Raw genomic sequence first — 17,533 nt, 5'->3', positions numbered from 1 at the left:
ATAATTAAAATCGCATAATGATAATGACGTCATGATAACACCATTTTCTGAAAATTTGGTGGAAATACGCTAAATCGAAAAAGTTTTTTTCTGATGACTACATGTAAAGCGATTGGTTGTGTTTCCCTAGTATGTAACTCCGCTGTGACTTCCTATGATTGATATCTTTATTATAAGTCTCCCATCCCGGTGGAATCATCTCTGTTGAAAGGTTGTCTGGAGTACAGAGTCTGACGCAGGGGAAGCTAGATCTATCGCCTTACCGACAACGTAAAGCCTAATTTACTTTCCAAAGGTTAGGACATTTAGATAACGGCACCGGGGGCAGTTTGGACGGGAAAAATAAAATCAATGTAACGATTTTCACATTGACAGATAGTTTGCAGTCCAATCATATCATAAAAAGCGAGGACGCTTGCAGTATTTTTGATGTCACATATATCGGGAAAGGTGTATAAAATAGAAACGCAGTATGGGGAAATCTTGAAACGTATTGTGTTATTTTTTTTACGATTTGCCCGATAGAAATTCTGGTCAAGTTCGAATATCAATGTTTTTGGCTGTCGGCCATACGCGGAATTATCTACAAGGACAAATCATCTGAATCCTACATGTCTAAATGCTAATCTAAACATGGATGAACCACGAACTGGGGGCTCATTTGTGCGATGATTAGAACAGGTCTAATTTGAGTGCTGATAAGAATGTAAATAGAACTAGGCTATCGCTTCCTCCCCTGGTATTTCACTACCTAATTTGCGGAACTGCCGAACAAAAGCACGGTAATGACTGTACATAGAGTGAATATGGCACGGGGGGTCAAGCGTCATGACCTGCAATGTCTATAGGACGTCGTTAACGTTAAAACACAGAGCTGATTAAAAGCATATTTTTTTTATGCTGTGGCGTTCTTTTAAAGGCATCCAGTGCGATTTCAGGGCAGCAAAACTGGAAATATCCTGAACAAGGCAATCTTTGCTAAATAGACGCATACTGCTTCATATTAGCACATTTGAGTCAGCACTTTGGGTATTTAAAACTGCAGAAACAAGCCCCAGGAGTAGTCTTTTATTTTCTGGGTGGTACGCTACAATCAGCCCATGGCCCTTCCAGTAACCATTTTCCGTCGGAATTTTGGGAATTTTTGCTCCATGAGGGTCAATATACATTAGGATAGTGTTGTTTCAACTCAGTATGTAGATATCATGACTAGAATATTGGCTTTGAAAAATCGGGTTTCCAAGCCCTAAAAACTGCATTGGATGCCTGTAAGACGATGAATAGAATAATTATTAAAAAAATACTTATTAAAAGTAAGTCAATTCCTTTGTCCTATGTCGACGTATACGTATTTAAAATTGCACTATAGACATACGATTAATCATACTAGTAATTCTTCGACCAAAAAGACCATTATAGAACTGTGGTTTATTCCTTTGTGTCCTATTATACAGAAGGGGATTTTCCTTCGGTGTGTTTTACGTAAAATGCCATCAAACTGACTTTCAAATGTCCTGAATCGATTTGGATCTCGTCTCAAAGGGGCTGGGCCGTGACAGAGATGGAAAGTTGGGTCATCAGTTGAGAGGAATGAAGATGAGACGAGATGAATAGGAAACAAGGGAAAACAAGAGTTCGGAAACTCATGACTTCGAGAAATATTTAGAGTTTTGATACAAGATTGAATGAGTAATGAATTCCACCACCTTTGAACTCTATTTCATATTGTGTCATTCCTGTCTTGCTATCTGTGGTTACAGTTCTATCATTTCTGCACTATAGTCCTTGTTACGCACTTCTGAGGTTACCCCCTTCCCCATTAAATACGGACACACATGCACACGCACACACAGAAAAACCAATTGTGCTCATTGGTAAACACAAAGCAATCACAGCAGAAACTGCAAAAGTTGCCATGAAATTTGTTGTGAGGTTACAGCACTAATTCTTTCAAGTAGCAATATCATTTCAAAAAACAGTCACGCAGTTTCATAACCTTGTACATGAACTGGTTTTTGTGAGAGCAAATTGGTTGGAGATGTACAATGCACAGTGTACATCCGGTACTGATGTTTAGGCAGATATCTATACCTGTACGGTACCAGAAAAATGTACCGGTAAAAAGTATGCGTGCTAACTTACACGGATAGAGACGTAGCATGAACAGGGACTGGAGCTAAACGGTTCTTGTGTATAGTGTAGCCACAATCCACATCAAATCTACAGTGCAATTCATAAGCATATTTTCCCAGAAGTGTAGTTTGCTTCACGTCCGTCAGATTTAAAATGCAGCCAATCTTCCGCTCGGTCTAAAATAAACCCCGCCGTACGTCTCGGTAGAGACTTATCAGCGCGGATATGGCGGGGTTTTTCCGCGACCTTTGATGACACGGTGCCCGGGTAGGTTCCCATCCGCAGATCTGTAATAGCTGCCGCCGTGATTGGGGAAACGGCCGCGGGGCCGGCTTTAATGATACCGACATGCCGTCGGGTCAGAGTTACACTCCCGTCTCTCTGCTGGAGAAGTTGATATGAAGTCCCAGAGTGAGATAAGGAATGGTGATGAAAATTTATGAGGGGGGAAGGAGGCTTAACAACGGATGCTGCTTCAGTGTTTCAACAAGGCCTGCGTGTTTTGGCTTCATGTGCGGAGCTTTTGTTCAGAATGCGGCATATCAACATCGTATGTACGATGTCCTACGGTGAATGTGACCGAGTCGTTGGCTATGACCTTGCCGCCCGTTCCGGTCCAGTCGCCGGCCCTGCCTTAAGCTGTTTCACGGGTATTACACACTCAATATGCGGGGTACTCACTCAATCACGCCCGCTGCTCTATAGCCGTAAGTAGAATGTATCCCTGTACAGCTATTGGTATCAGCGGCAAAGCGCCATATCTGCGGTATGAAGCAACCTGAAGGACAAATTCAGAGTAAATAACTGGTCTGCAGAATTCCGATAGCAGCTTCTAATAGATTTGAGATTGCCTCAGGAGTCAGGACTGTTGAGACTAACCTGTGAGGGGATCACAAATCGAGAAGCACGTGTTCTGTAAATTTAAGTTCCAGTACATAATTTCTGTACTTCACCATGTCTGCATTTGCATTGGCAAAGCCGGTATAACATAACTAAGCTTTCTAGTGATGATGCCCCAACTGTGCCTGGAGGCAACGAGTTCTACTCTACGATAGTTCTTGGAAAATACGAGTTTTTGAACGTCTCAATTCTTGGTTGATAACTCTGATATTTGAAGGTATGACTGTTTGTTGTTCTTTTCTGGGCTGGTATATGCCCATGTGCACTAAATAAATATGGAGTTTAGGCATAAATATTGCATAGCTAATTGTATGTAGAGATATTACCAATGATAAGGACAAGACAGCCAACCTCTATCAAGCATTGTCAACCTACATGTATCTCTTTTAATACACAAATTCGTGGGTTCTGTGTAATTTGTTACAAAACTACTAACTGTTACTGGATGCTGTTGAGAGCTACCCCCCCCCCCCCGAGTTTTCCTAGCAAAAATGATATTAAGTCATTTACAGCTGGCAACAGTTCGGACTACAAAGTCCTGTGGAATAGCATTTAATATGTACATGTACAGTTGTACAGATACCACTCAAGTGGGTACAAGCACTGCAGCAAGGGAAGTGGGCTGTGAGTAGAGACATACATGTACATTGTACATGTATGATATGATGGTAGTGGGAATTTTTAATGTATCAAGGAGCTCCACTTCGTTTTTTTTCTGTGTGTTCCATTCTCCCACGGCAGAGCTATCCCGCGGCAAATACGTTACTTAGCCTTGTACTAGTAAGGAAGCAACCCTGCCTTGGGAGGATGGTGTGCCCTTGGTAGACTTTTGATAGACATACTGTAATCTTTCTTTCTATAGTTACACAAACAGCTAAAACATTACTTCTCGGAATAATAAAACAGCTCAAAAAGTTGTGTACATCTTTGTCCCGTGGCATATTAAAAATATATCAGGAGGAAAGCAGGATGTATCTTAGGTAGTTGTGCCACGGCAAGTGCAGAGTCATCCAAAGCTCTCAGGTATAAACTTGCTGGTGTGTCCATGGTTAAGGCTTGTGGAAATTCTTTGGTAGCAACAGCATAGGAGGCAAGCTTGCTGGATACCAGCACTTAATGTTCAGAGAAAATACAGCAGAGCATAGAAACATCTGCCCTGCTTTTGTTTGTTTATTTGTTTGTTTGTTTACAGATGTCATCTGACGGTCATGATGCTGCGAACGTCCATGACGAAAGTCTGCAGTCTGGCCTGGAACCTGCCGCGGTGAGTTTTCTCCATGTTCAGTGGAACGTCGGGTGGGGTGAGGCGTTGAAACGCCGCTGCCAGGCGCTCAGCCGTGGATATATCCGTCTGTGATCCCACAAGCTGATGGACAAGTTGTGCATACTGCCCCTGAAGAGTGGTACCACATTAGTACCACATTCAAGAAAGGACGATTTAAGTGGTACCGTCCCAAAAACTACATGTAGGTTTGACAGCAGATTATCTTTGACAGCAAAACAAGATTTCTGCTCATACTAATAATAACTGAAATGGTTTGTGGTATACAATGTACATGAAATCTGTTGCAAGATATTTGAGATGTCAAATGCAGTAGATAGCGCTCACAGTGAAATTATTGCATTACCTTTGATATTTGAATAAAAATCTATTGAAAACTGCATGCTAAGTTAGTGACAGCATACAATGGAAGCAAGCATAAACTAACAAGGATGGTACGGAGACTACAAAGCTGAAAACAATAACTTTGAAAACAATTATATCATTGTGAATATGGTACAAACCTGGTGACAGCATATAAGTGCATAGAAGGTCTCTCCGAGGACATCCAAAAGGTCAGGGTTCAAAGGTTGTAGCACCAGCATGTCTAGGACCACCTAGAAGGTGGGAGGGGGGCAGGAGAAACATGTACATTACAATGTGACATTACTCACAAAAAAAGGTGCAAGTAAAATTCTTGATATGATTACTAAGATTTACAGAAAGGATAAACTAAAGCATTTGCCAACCATTTGGGAGTACCGTAAGTCAGCAGATAGAAGACTATTTTGACTAAAAAGTAGACAGTTTAACAAATGATCACCTGGACAAAATGCTGTAAGGCTTGGTAAGCCTGTCCTACTGTGGTCCCAGACTTCACACACTCGATGGCCAGGCACTCCAGCGTGTCCAGACACAGCTTCTGTACATCCTCACCATAGTCACTGGGAGCAGTTAAAGCACACAACCTTCTGTAGCTGGGACTAACCTGGATGATTACGATGTATTGATGCCACCTTTTGAGAGTGTCACTTCCACACATCTCCAACTAAGATATGCCTGATATAAAATATGCTGACAATCCCTTCTAGTCAACCTTTTCAGACAAATTAAAAAAAAAAACTTGTCTCTAACTTCATGTAAAAATATTCACCTACTTGAATCAAAAGAAAATTTACGAAAAGTTCAATTATTTCAGTGATCTAACTTCTGTCGTCAAAACGTAGACACCAAAATTAAGACTCCTAAAATTAATGTCTGTCAGAAAATAGCACTCCTTTCTGGACTTTAGGACACCTTGAAAGAAGAATGATAGTAAGATCTACTTCTTTAACTATACCCTCTTTTACTTTTAGACTAGACTCTAGGTAATCTGTAAACCTTGAGACTACAGTAGAGGATACGAGGACAGTCCCAGCTGAAGTGAAGCCATGATGTTGGAGAACAGTTGCTGGGGCAGCTGGGGGATTCTGTCTGGGTAAACCTCACACAGGAATGACACCAGCTTAAAGTACTGCAGGCACAGGCTGGGGAACTATAGAGGACAACAGTCAATTAAATACACACATAATTACACACGCACAGGCATATATAGACATAAACATGCATGCACATACATGTAGTTACACACAATGTCATACAATCTATACTATCAGAAACTAACACAGGTACACACAAACTCTCATACATACAATAGGCATAACATTGTAACACATGCACACACACACGCACATGCACACACACACACACACACACACACACGTGCACACACATACACAGGCCCCACACACGCACTTGGACTAGGTTCTTCTAAGACGTTATCCCCACCTTGAGTAGTTCAGCATTCATGAGTGGGACAACAAAGTCTAGTCCACAGAACACCACATCAGAAGGAGCAACAGTCGGCTCTCCTGCACCACCGTTATCTGTAGTAAACACAGGTAACATCATCGCAAAGGTAGGGAGTGGGAAAATGGCGGCAGCCAATATTTCGACACTAGGTGCTAGCCGAAACGGCTGGTGTAGGAAATCACTTTTCAGACATACATGTGTTTACCATGCATGATATTTCATCACACCTCTTGTTCCCCTTTAAGAACCCAATTCCTAGTAGAAGACTGAAGTCTGCAAGTCAGATCCAATCTGTCTTAGGAGAATCTGGAATTGTCCTAGATCAGATTGGAATTCCCATCTCTCCTATATTGCCTTGGATTCCAATCTCCCCTTTTGACATTTACATTTGTAAATAACTGTACCTGTGGACCCAAAGTCTACAAAGTCCTTGTTGATGAGCTGAGTCAACATCTCCAGTAGCAGCATCAGGTCGTTAAAGTCGTCCTCCTCAGCGCTGGCGTCGATGGTGACGCCGTGTCGGCCGTGGTGCCGGGCGTAGTTACGGATCAGCTGTATCGTGACCTCGTACAACTTCAGCGAGTCTTCCTGCTCAAACATGGTGGCAAAGGTCAAAGGTTACATGTCAGTCAGAAGTTTACATGAAGTTCAAGGTCATATGAAATGTAGTCACCACTCAATGTCACGTTGCCAATACTTTTCATTTTTCTAATTCACAAATAAAATAGACTGTGAAGAAATAAAACACCTCTTTCTGGAGATGAGTTCCCTTAAATCTCAAAGCAGTTTTAATGCCTTCAGTATAACAGTAAGACTTTAAAATCAATAACTGGACAAAAGTGGGCACATTACAACATTGCTTCTTGAATTATTATGATCTTCTCACAAGATTAAATGTTTATTATATAAACTTTATATTTTATCAGACATCATCTATAGGCATGTAACAAAAAAAGAAAGGATTCAATAAACTAAAGAATGCACGTAATTTGCAAAAAAATTTGAATTCATTCAAGAATCTGAGTTAGATATCCAACAGTACCTGACTGAGGTAGCAAAGTTGTCTTGTGATAGTTTCCTTGAAGGCATCTAAGACGAGCACAACAATCTCAGGATAGTTGTGGAAGGTGTCCAGCAGACTGACACTGTCCCTCAGACGAGGGTAGATAGTTGAGAACACCAGCGACGTGTTGTCTACACGTGAGGCCTCGGCCACACCACACAGGAGTTCTAACAAGTTCCTGGCCTCCCTCAGACTGTCATGCCCTCCCGACCCTCTCCTCTGGACCATGGCTTGGAAACGGTCATGTAGCGGCTGCATCGTCTGCCACAAGAGGTAAATAAAAAAAGGAAACAAGATGTTATACCCCTCCTCCATTTTGTGAATTTCTTTTTTCATTCATTATTCATTTATTGTGAATTTCTTGCTGATTCGGCTACTATTTTTACACATTTTCTTGTGCTTCCATAGATATGCAATAAATAGCAGAAAATTGAATACAGGAAATGAGATAACCCTTTTTGGGACCTTTGACCTAACTTCCTGTCAGTGTCCCGACATGACTTACAAATGTAGGTGGTAATAACTACTACATGGGGTATTACATTGAAAACAGTGAAATACACAAAGGTAATTAGATATAGTAGTATTCTAGGGCATTTGTACTCATATGGCTGACAAAAGTGTTGTCTGAGATGCTGGATGTGTAAATCTGGAATAAATAATGAAATATTCAATCTATCATACAAAGCACTGAATTCTACCCACCTGTGTCCAGTACCGTGCGCTGACCTCAGACGACATGGCGGACGCCGCGAAGAGTACGGCCTTCATCAGGTGTCTCCGACAGTTGGCCGCCAAGAGAACGAACGGCTCGCTAAACTGCTGCATGGCCAGAAACCACAGCTTCTCACACTTCACCACTTCTAAACATCTGCACAGACGAAAGGTGAAAAGTACTGTCAAACAGGGCTCCCTCTGTCAACTGGTGACTGTACTGCAGGTAAGTATTACATAGGAGTTGGTAGGTTTTTCACTAATTGTTAAATATGCATGTAGGTTTAACATTATCTTTGCACCTGTAGCTTTTTGACAACATTAAGAAGGTTAAAAAGTTACACCACTGGGGTTTAATTATAAATATAATGTTTATCTGATTGAAATAGGATAGAAAGGCCGACATCTGCTTTGGAGCAAATGCAGCAAATGTCTTCACCAAATCCCCCGTACCAAAAATGGCCCTGTCCCCCTCCCACACAAATGGATTTTTTCTAAATCACCCCAGCCTGTGTTCCAACAGTCTATACTCCCATGCAGCAATGGAATGTTCCAATGCCTTCTGCTGTTGGAACATGTTGAATCCATTTAAACAAATGGCAGGAGTTGGAGGAGGAAAAGAAGAAACATGAGAGAAAACAATGTTTCCATCAAGCCATAAATAGAAGAAACATTTGTAAACCGTGTCCTACCTGTCTCTGTTCTCAGTAAGAGTGAGAAACAGCTGAACTGTGTCCTCTGTCACCTCTCCCTCTGATGTCCACATCTGGAAGTTGCTGACCACCTTGTTGACCAGCGTCTGAACGGCCAGACTGGCCGAGTCGGAACCTTGACCAAAGGCACAGGTCAAAGGCAGACTGACCTAGAGGGATGAAACATGGAAAGTTGAAGGTGATGATCAGCATGCTTGAGGTGTGGCTCTTCTTAAAAATGGGACCTCCGGCTTTACATCCCACCAGAGAAGACATCCCTTACTGAAGCTAGGGAGTAAGTGTACACGTATGCCTTTTTCAGTTCAGTTCAATTTGAACCCAGGTACTTTACATTCAAGTCCCACTCCGAGCCCTAGCAACAAGACCACCTTACCACCATGAGGATTAACTGTATTCTAAAGAAGTCTGTATATTAAGTGTATACCTCCCCAGGAAACATTGAAAAATGCTGTCAGGCAATATGTATTTCCTGGCTAAAGAAATAAACAAACAAACATTACCTGTGGGTAGTGTTTCTCCTGCATGAGTAGGTAAGGTCCTGCCCAGCGCTGGAAGAACCAGACGATATCCCTGCTCAGCTCTGGGCTCAGGAGAGGCTCCAACTGGGCCTGCACGGCGTAACGCTCCAACTCACTCAACATAAACACCTTACACACCAGTCTGCAGTAAACAACAACAAACAATGAAATGGGTCAAGTTTGTTCTTTGGGGAAATTATGGCTTCACCACATCTTAATAGAACACTGGTTCTACCATGGTTCTACATGTTCCAACAGCAGAAGGCGTTGGAAGATTCCATTGCTGCATGTGGGCATAGACTTTTGGAACACTTCACATTTTGGACAGTGGTGATTTAGGAACAATCCATTTGTGCAGGAGGGGGATAGGTCAATTTTTGGTATAGGGGATGTGGTGAAGCCACTTGCTGCATTTGCTCCAGAGCAAATGTCAGCCTTTCTAGTTTGTTTTAAGTTGTGGTTAAAAACAAACTTCTACTAAGTGAACACAACAACATGTATGTGGTACAGTTCATAGAACACCAGGTTAACTGAAGGAGGATTCAATTCTATGGGAACATATTACACTTAGTTGCAGAATCTTACACTGAAGGACAATCATATTTCACTAATCTGCAATTTTCAGGACACAGTTTGCATCTATCAAACTTCAAAGTAAAAGATCCACAGAGCATGTTGTAATAGTTATATTAATATACATGCATGTTGATACTAAAATAAACTCTTACCGGACTATATCATCACACTTGTCATTAGTGGGTTGGGACATCCTATCTAATTGTAGGGAGCACACCATTTCAGACTGAGTGGCTCCTACTTCAGACACCCCCATTTGAGACTGGGAGATGGAATGGTCCATCAGTTCTGGAGGAATGACTGGAACCTCGCCTTCTGATTGGTCAGCGAGAAGGTGGCCTGAAATCACAGTACACCAATCAGCATTATTGTACTAAAAAGTCATTCAGACTAGGGTAAAATTACATTTACATGGAAACTGCTTGCTAAGTATTAAACATTTGCTTTTAAAATTATCATGGAAGTTCATCTGTTTACGGTACATAGTAATTATAATACGATGGTAAACTTTATTCCAACACATTTAGGGTTTACATCCAGATTGGTCATTAATTATCCTGAAAAAGGTGACAGTGGTCGTTGAACATTTGATCCTTGCGTACCCTTTGTGTTGGAATAAAGTTTAGCGTCAGTCGTACTACCAAAAGTATAGTCAATCAACCACAAGCATCAAGGGGGATGCAGGGAGTGGCTGTAGCCGCATGTCCCTCCAGGATGTTCTGTTTTCGGCCAGAGTTCTCCATTTGAAAGTTTAATTCATTAACAAAACGTTACAAAATTTGTTCTTTGTTGATAAATTTTGTTGAGAGATCTGTGAAATACTTGTTTTCTCGGCAGACCCTCGGTAGTTGCAGCCTGTAGTGAAAAATGACTGTTACCTGCTATGAGCAGTAGCCAGTGTAGATCATCATACAGTCTGTACAGCCTGGTCATCTGCTCCTGTGTACCTGCTGAGTCCTTCAACTCTACCTGCAGCTGGGAGATCTTCTCACACAGCAGGCTGCAGGGAGGAGGACAGTATAGTAGACTTTTTAAGTGTATTTAGTGTATTTAACTACCATGGAAATGCTGCCTAAGAAAATCTATATAAACCACAGAAGTATGCTGCCACATTGGTAGGTTGTATAACTTTCCAAATGCTAGAAATTTGACCATTGACAGTTTAAGAAGCACATTTTCAACCCCATTACTATTGTGCATAGTGTTTGTAAGGTGTAGATTAGTCTTGTAGTATGCTTGCTAAAAAGCAGTAGATGCCAAACTTTGTATTTTGTAACAACAAATAAAGTCTATACCGTGTAAGTTGTGAGAGTGCGTGAGATGGCACCATCCTTCCCAGCAGCCCCACACAGCACAGCTGGGCCGAGTAACGCTCGCGGTCGTCCTCGTCTTCGCTTCGGATTTCCTCCATATCATCTGAGGACACCGCCTGTCCAACCACAACACAAGACTTCTGTTTCCTGACTTCCATTAATACATGTAGTTTCATCAGGTTGGTAAGTTACTGAGTAAAGAGCCTCGTTTTACACAACCAAGTCTTTTATTAAGCCGATGTTTCGGTGACTGTCTGTCACCTTCCTCATTGTAATTCTGACTGGTTCACATGGCACTGCAGCACAGGTGTCGCTGCTATATATATATATGTGGATAAACAAAGATGACAAGACTTCTTATAAAGAAGTGCATTACCTGGTCTGCAGTACCATCGGCTGTTGCCAGGTGACTCTGTAGGTATGTTTGGAAGATGTCGGGTGCATAGCTTTGGCAGAGCTGTGCTGCAGGTGGGAAGCTGTCCCTGCTGTCCCACAGTACTGTCCACATCTGCAGCAGCTGTTCCAGACCCTCGTCATACAGACTCTCCTCTTCAGCTGCCTGTAGAGGACAAAAATGAAGGACTGTCTCTCACCATGGTAACCAAACTGGTGTTGGGTTATATAATGTTGCAATTTTATAGTAGGAGGGATGTAGACTCCTGTCACCATATATATGAATGTGTTTGAGTAAGAATTAACAGAGCAGACCATATGCGAAGGTAAACATTATGCAATTGCTTTGTAAATGTTACCTTCTAGTTTACAATAAAGTTTGTCAAGTGTAACAAACAAACAAACAAATGAACAAACAAACAGACAGACCTTCTGGTGCATGGCAAGGTAAGAGTAAGAGCAGGTGAGTTGGCAGGCCCTGGTGAGGAAGGCCTGTAGCTGGTCAGAGGGAACCTGTCCTAGACACTTTCTGGGTAACACAGTCAGGAGGCGACAGGCCAGGGTAGCCACACCCAGGACCTCATACTCTGCTAGGGAGTTCCTGTAGATACAAGCAATATGGAGATAAACATCAATGTTACACTTACAGTAGCATGTGTAGCTGTGTTCTAGCCAGCAATTGTCTTTCTGTTATTAGACGAAACTTTATTGTTCATGGCGGACAAAATTTTGTCCAGTCCGTCACCTTTGAAACCGATCGGCAACGATATGGAAAGAGATGTCATTAAACTAAGCTCAGTTTACCAGCAAAATTTGCCACTCAAAATGCAGGAAATAGTGTTTCAGAACCCTTGGACCTCTGGTGCAACACCTTTGACACTCAACATGATGTTATGTCCAACAAAATTGAGATGAGGGAAAAATACTTCAGGCTTGCTAGAACACTGATGTGTATTCCAGTGCCTCTGCAATATTGGACCCAGGGGTTGTGAGTTCAAATTCTAGGTCTTGTCACTGACACCAAATAATTCAATAATAGCTATAAATGATTAAGGCACAGGTATGAAGTACACAGCCCTACAGCCCTAAAGTTCTGTCATTGCTAGTCTCCTACCTCTGAGTAAGATGTAGAAAGCCAGCCATGAAGGGAATGAGGAAGTCTGTGTGAGTCTTGTGGTCAGGGAAGATGTCACCAGTGGTGGACACCAGCTGCAGCAGACACTGCAGACACACATGGGCCAGCTCTGCATGGTTCTGCACATGTCTGTACAGCTGCAGGATATACAGAAATACAAATTTTATGTAATATTCATTATGAATGTTCCCATTTATTGTGATACATTCCATTCAATCTTAATCTAAACAGCTAACAGACATTCTGAGTCTGAATTGCACTGTTCTGACAAAATGGTTGGTGAACGTCTTCAACTAATCCACTGCTTTATTATCCACTAAAAGATTACAAATGATCAAATCTATGATAGACACAATTAAAACAATTTTTACAAAAACAAATTCATCAATATTACACTACATTATAAGTTCATTACAAAATAATAAGAGATGTCTGTGCTGTGCATATAGATCATACCTCATACAATATACGGTAGACAAAACTGAGAAGATGTAATGTATTGAATAATTAAATTAGTGTTGGACAGATCAACTAGGTAAGGTATTGTTGAGTTCTTGTAATAAGCAGTCCGGGAACATGGCACATCAAATTTGTCTGAGTTACATTACTACTGTAACAGTTGTTTCACTAGAGAATTTAAAACACCATGAACCCCTCTTTTATCCTCCTACTGCAACATTCCATCCACACAAACATAAGTTAATCTACAGTAAGTGTTAACTCCTGACCTTGAAGAGGTGTATGACCAGGCCCCGCCCAATGACCAGCTCTCTCCATTGGCTGGGCGGGCGGAACGGACTGTTCCATCTGGCCTCAGACACCTCACTCAGGAACCGCTTCTGCAGTAAGCCACTGTTAAGGTCAGTCCGTTTTCTACACATTTGGTTGCTGCAAAACCTTACAAACTTTTCAGTCTTGATCATATTTAGTTCTATGAACCTATAATTTCACTTTTCTATATGTAATATTACAGCAAAAATCCATAAAAGATATATATATATCTATCTGTCTCACTATCCAATTTATTGTCTATCTTAGCTTGCACTCTGATGCTGGGGTTCAGACGGTAACCCGCAATTTGCCTCTGTCCTGTGGTTCTTGGGTGCAGCAAATCTATATCAGTATCTGCTTAGCAAGTATACATGTAACTGGTCTTCAGCATAACACACTAGCTTTGCAGGCACTGAACAACCTTGTCACACTTACATGTGTAACATGCTATCTAGTGAGGAAGCACCTACTGTACTTGGTGCCATGCCAATGAGTTCTGATGATTTTATAAACACCACCGCCCCTGAGGCATCGCCAAAAAGGATATACAGTGGTAAAGAGAAGCGCCATGTGAAGATTTGCTCAGCCAGTGCCAGAAGTTTGCCGATGAGAGCCAGAGTCTCCCAGTCAGCAGGGACAGTGTTCAGGGCAGCCAGTTGCTGCAGGGCCTCCAGTAGAACCATCAACACTGTCAGCAGCTCTTTGTCCTGAGGAGGACAATAAAGACTAATGTTAACATTCATTCTCATCTTCATATAAGGCAGTGTACAACATGTACTGTATCTAATATCTGGATATGGAATTGTAAGATTTAGATACATGTATAGATTTGAACCTAAACATCTGGTGTATCTGTACCTGAACAAAATAAAACACTAGTGGGCACTATTCTTTATACTAAACATAGGTGACAATTCAGCCCTTGAATATCAGGAAAACTTATACCATAATATAATTGTATAAAATTACAGATATTTGGCCAAACTTTTTTAAGGTACAGATACAGATACAAGTCCAGGCTTGTACCTAAACCTGTGTACCTGTACCTTAAATTTCTTCCCTTTTGGTACTGAGCTCGAGTGGTTTGATGTAGATTAGGACTTGAACAATGGAATCTGAATTTGAGATCCAAAGGTCCAGAGTCCAGTATGCTGACTACTAGCCAGCAATTCTATCAGCCTAAGTTGAAGTACTTACTAACCTCAAAAATCTTTTTACAGCGCAAGTGAAATTCCCAGGAAAGGCCAAAATCTGTCCCTTTCCCGTTTCCTCCATACTCAGTCAGTAAAGCAGAGAGGGTAGACAGGCCAATAACTCGCTGCAATAAAACAGTAAGGGTTATAGACATTAACAATAATATCATCCTTAATTATGAGTTTTTTTTATAGCAAGTTCATGCCCAAGGGCTAATTGGAAGCAGACATTGAGAACAACAATGACTACAGAATGTAGTAGTACAAAACTATATGTTAACATGATAATAATGGCATCATACTAAAGGCCCTGTCACAGAAGAAACAAATACCCATGATTAACATGGTAAACATAAACAGACTCTGAGAGTAAACAAGGTAAACAAACAGCAAATACCCAAAAATAGTACATAAATACTTACTAATAAACAGGTAAATAACATAATAGATAGTAAATAAACATAAACAAAGTAAACAAACAGTAAACATGGTAAACAAGCAGTAAACAAACACATAAAAGTATATAAACATACTCATTAATAAGCATAGTTAATAAGCATGGTAAATACAAAATCTAATTATTCATTTATCAAAATCAAGCACTTCTGATGAGTATTTTTCAAGCACATTTTCTTACCACAGCGACATTGTCTGTGTGGATGAGTTTGGTGAGCTGGCTGATAAAATGGATCCTGTTGTCTGCAGAGGTGTCCAACGTTCCACGCTTCACAATAACTGCTACTGTCAGGAGGATTTCTTCACGTACATACACTGGCAGGCTTTCATGGAAAAAAATTAAAATATGATATTATAATACACTCACCACAAAAAGATTGAATGTGATGAATCATATTTCCATTATCAAATATCAATTGTAATGTATCATTGGAAAGGTTATTTACCACCCTTTACAATGATACTAGTACAATAAAATATCATATCGATTGTCATAATACTACATTCAAAGGTTGTAACTAGTCACTTAAATAGACATCAATGAAAATTTGTCTTGTCAAAAGGTTATTACTTTATTACTTTAGGTTATTATGATAGCTTTCCTTTTCCAGTGTGTGCACAGTTAAATGCAACCAAATCATTTCACAAATTTTTTAAATCCACAGAGAGTTAGACATGTACATCATTATGATTGTAATTAACATGAAAATACACATTGTTCACACTATACCTTGGCCGGTTGAGAACAAACTGCATGAGAAAGTCTCTGAGAGAGTGTACGTTAGGCAGCGACTGTTGTGCCCATTCCCGCAATACGGCTTCTTTTAACGTGCACGCACACTGGAATATCACATAGTCATTTCTGGTTTGTTCTGAAAAGAAGACAAACAAGAACATGAAGAATCTATTGATAATAACATGTATTTGCTTCTAAAAATGCATTTTCTTAGCAAATGGTAGCATAACTGGGTATTACAAGTTGTATAGCCAATATCAGCTTTTTTCAATTTTTTACGGCCTATGAAAATTAATGTTGTGTTTCCTATTACGGTCCTGAAAAAATAGAGTCTGTGATAGGGATTCACTTTTTTTTTTTTTTTACAATTTAGCCAATGTGATCCAACAAAATTATAGTGTACTGTTAACATAACACTAAAATGCATCAGTACACTGGTATTAATTTCTTTAGGGGTATCTTGATTCAGATCTGGTCCAGTGTACCAGTACGTAACACTATGTCAGGTCAAAAATTTTCTTCATCTTACCCATTAAAGAACAGCAGATGGAATACGGAGACTTGGTCTTGCGAAAGTCCAGGAGAAACTGTTCGGCTGCATGTCTCTGTTCAGCTGAGGGGGAGGCCTGTATGAAACAAACAGGAGCGAGTAGAAACAGGGAAACCCCTAACTCCCGGGATACTGGAACCTGCGCCAAACCTAGGTAGCCAGCTTACGACACCAGCGTGCTAACAACTGTGCTAAAAGGACCAGACCTTTTGCCTTTTCATTTTGGAATGGATCTGTTAGCGACACTTGGTCCTCACTGTTAACGTTACATGTACACAAACAAATATCAGGGAAATGTCAAGGGTTTAGAGCTGCATTATGTAACATTAGGACGATAGAAAACGTAAACTTTCTAGTCACATCTTTACAAAGTAAGTTGAATCAACCCTGTAAGTAAAATCATGTTACACGTAAATTGTGTATGGAGGGGGGCACTGAAGTATAAATACTGTGAGCGAAACTCAAGCGAAGAAAATGAGCGCCAAAAAATTCAAATTATTACTTGCCTCCATTTAACTATAGATCCTAGAATATATCGATTAAATGTTATCGATTAGAATAATTCTTCAGTATCACTATCAGAGTTATTCAGGAATGGAACAAGCTACCACCGGAGACGGTGAATCAGACGACAATAAACAGATTCAAGAGCAGTATCGACGAGTACATACGGAAGAAGATGACCATAGGAGCTACTAAGGGCTATCCGCCTTCTGGCTCCTGATTTGCAGAGACAAATTCAGGTAAGCTGCCCTGTATGATTTGGGGAGGGGGGCATATGGACACGATTTCCATGAGATCCAAGCTACGAGGCAAAGTCTACCGCAACTAATTTCGAGAAAATAAACTTTACCAAAATGGCGTTAGACGCTTCTTCTAACTTCTGGAGGAGGTTTGAGTCGATTCCGTGTCCGTCTGGTTGTCCTGGTTGTAGCTGAACCGCGCCAGAACTCAAACCGGCCATACTTCGCCGATCTTACTGACTGGCGTGTAGGAAAAGTAAGGATGATACCACTCTGGCGGAGGGGTATTCACGCAAATTGTTTGTATTCAAGCTTTCTAAAACACAAATGTAACAAAAATGTTGAAATATAAAAAGTAATTTAACGCAATAGATTTACAATTGAATGGATTTTTTCACATGTAAGTTGTCAATTTGTGTCTTATTATGAGTTTTTCTTTTATTTTGGCACTGCAAATCATACTGGGCGCGTCTGACATCGCCCCTTGAGTCATCGAACCTGATTACTCCTCAGT

General features: G+C 40.8%; 1 protein-coding gene across 1 annotated transcript; it reads right to left on the bottom strand.

Moving 5' to 3' along the window:
• Positions 1–3,492: 3,492 nt before the first annotated feature.
• On the bottom strand, positions 3,493–17,243 carry LOC109469234 (exportin-4-like). Its single transcript, XM_019767696.1, has 23 exons — positions 17,130–17,243; positions 16,256–16,352; positions 15,721–15,862; positions 15,172–15,313; positions 14,543–14,659; positions 13,892–14,048; positions 13,299–13,417; positions 12,550–12,707; positions 11,865–12,036; positions 11,419–11,601; positions 11,025–11,158; positions 10,608–10,729; positions 9,882–10,068; positions 9,136–9,295; positions 8,615–8,784; positions 7,914–8,079; positions 7,188–7,469; positions 6,550–6,733; positions 6,122–6,219; positions 5,698–5,828; positions 5,118–5,238; positions 4,819–4,911; positions 3,493–4,426 (listed from the first exon to the last, which is right to left on the bottom strand). Exons 1-23 carry the CDS (start codon positions 17,238–17,240, stop codon positions 4,229–4,231), a joined length of 3,444 nt encoding a protein of 1,147 aa, XP_019623255.1. The 5' UTR covers positions 17,241–17,243; the 3' UTR covers positions 3,493–4,228.
• Positions 17,244–17,533: the final 290 nt, after the last annotated feature.

This window comes from Branchiostoma belcheri, unplaced genomic scaffold (genome assembly GCF_001625305.1).
Source record: "Branchiostoma belcheri isolate BF01 breed outbred unplaced genomic scaffold, Haploidv18h27 scaffold20, whole genome shotgun sequence".
Classification (NCBI taxonomy): Eukaryota; Metazoa; Chordata; class Leptocardii; order Amphioxiformes; family Branchiostomatidae; genus Branchiostoma; species Branchiostoma belcheri.
This window is presented reverse-complemented; position numbering and strand designations above follow the sequence as displayed.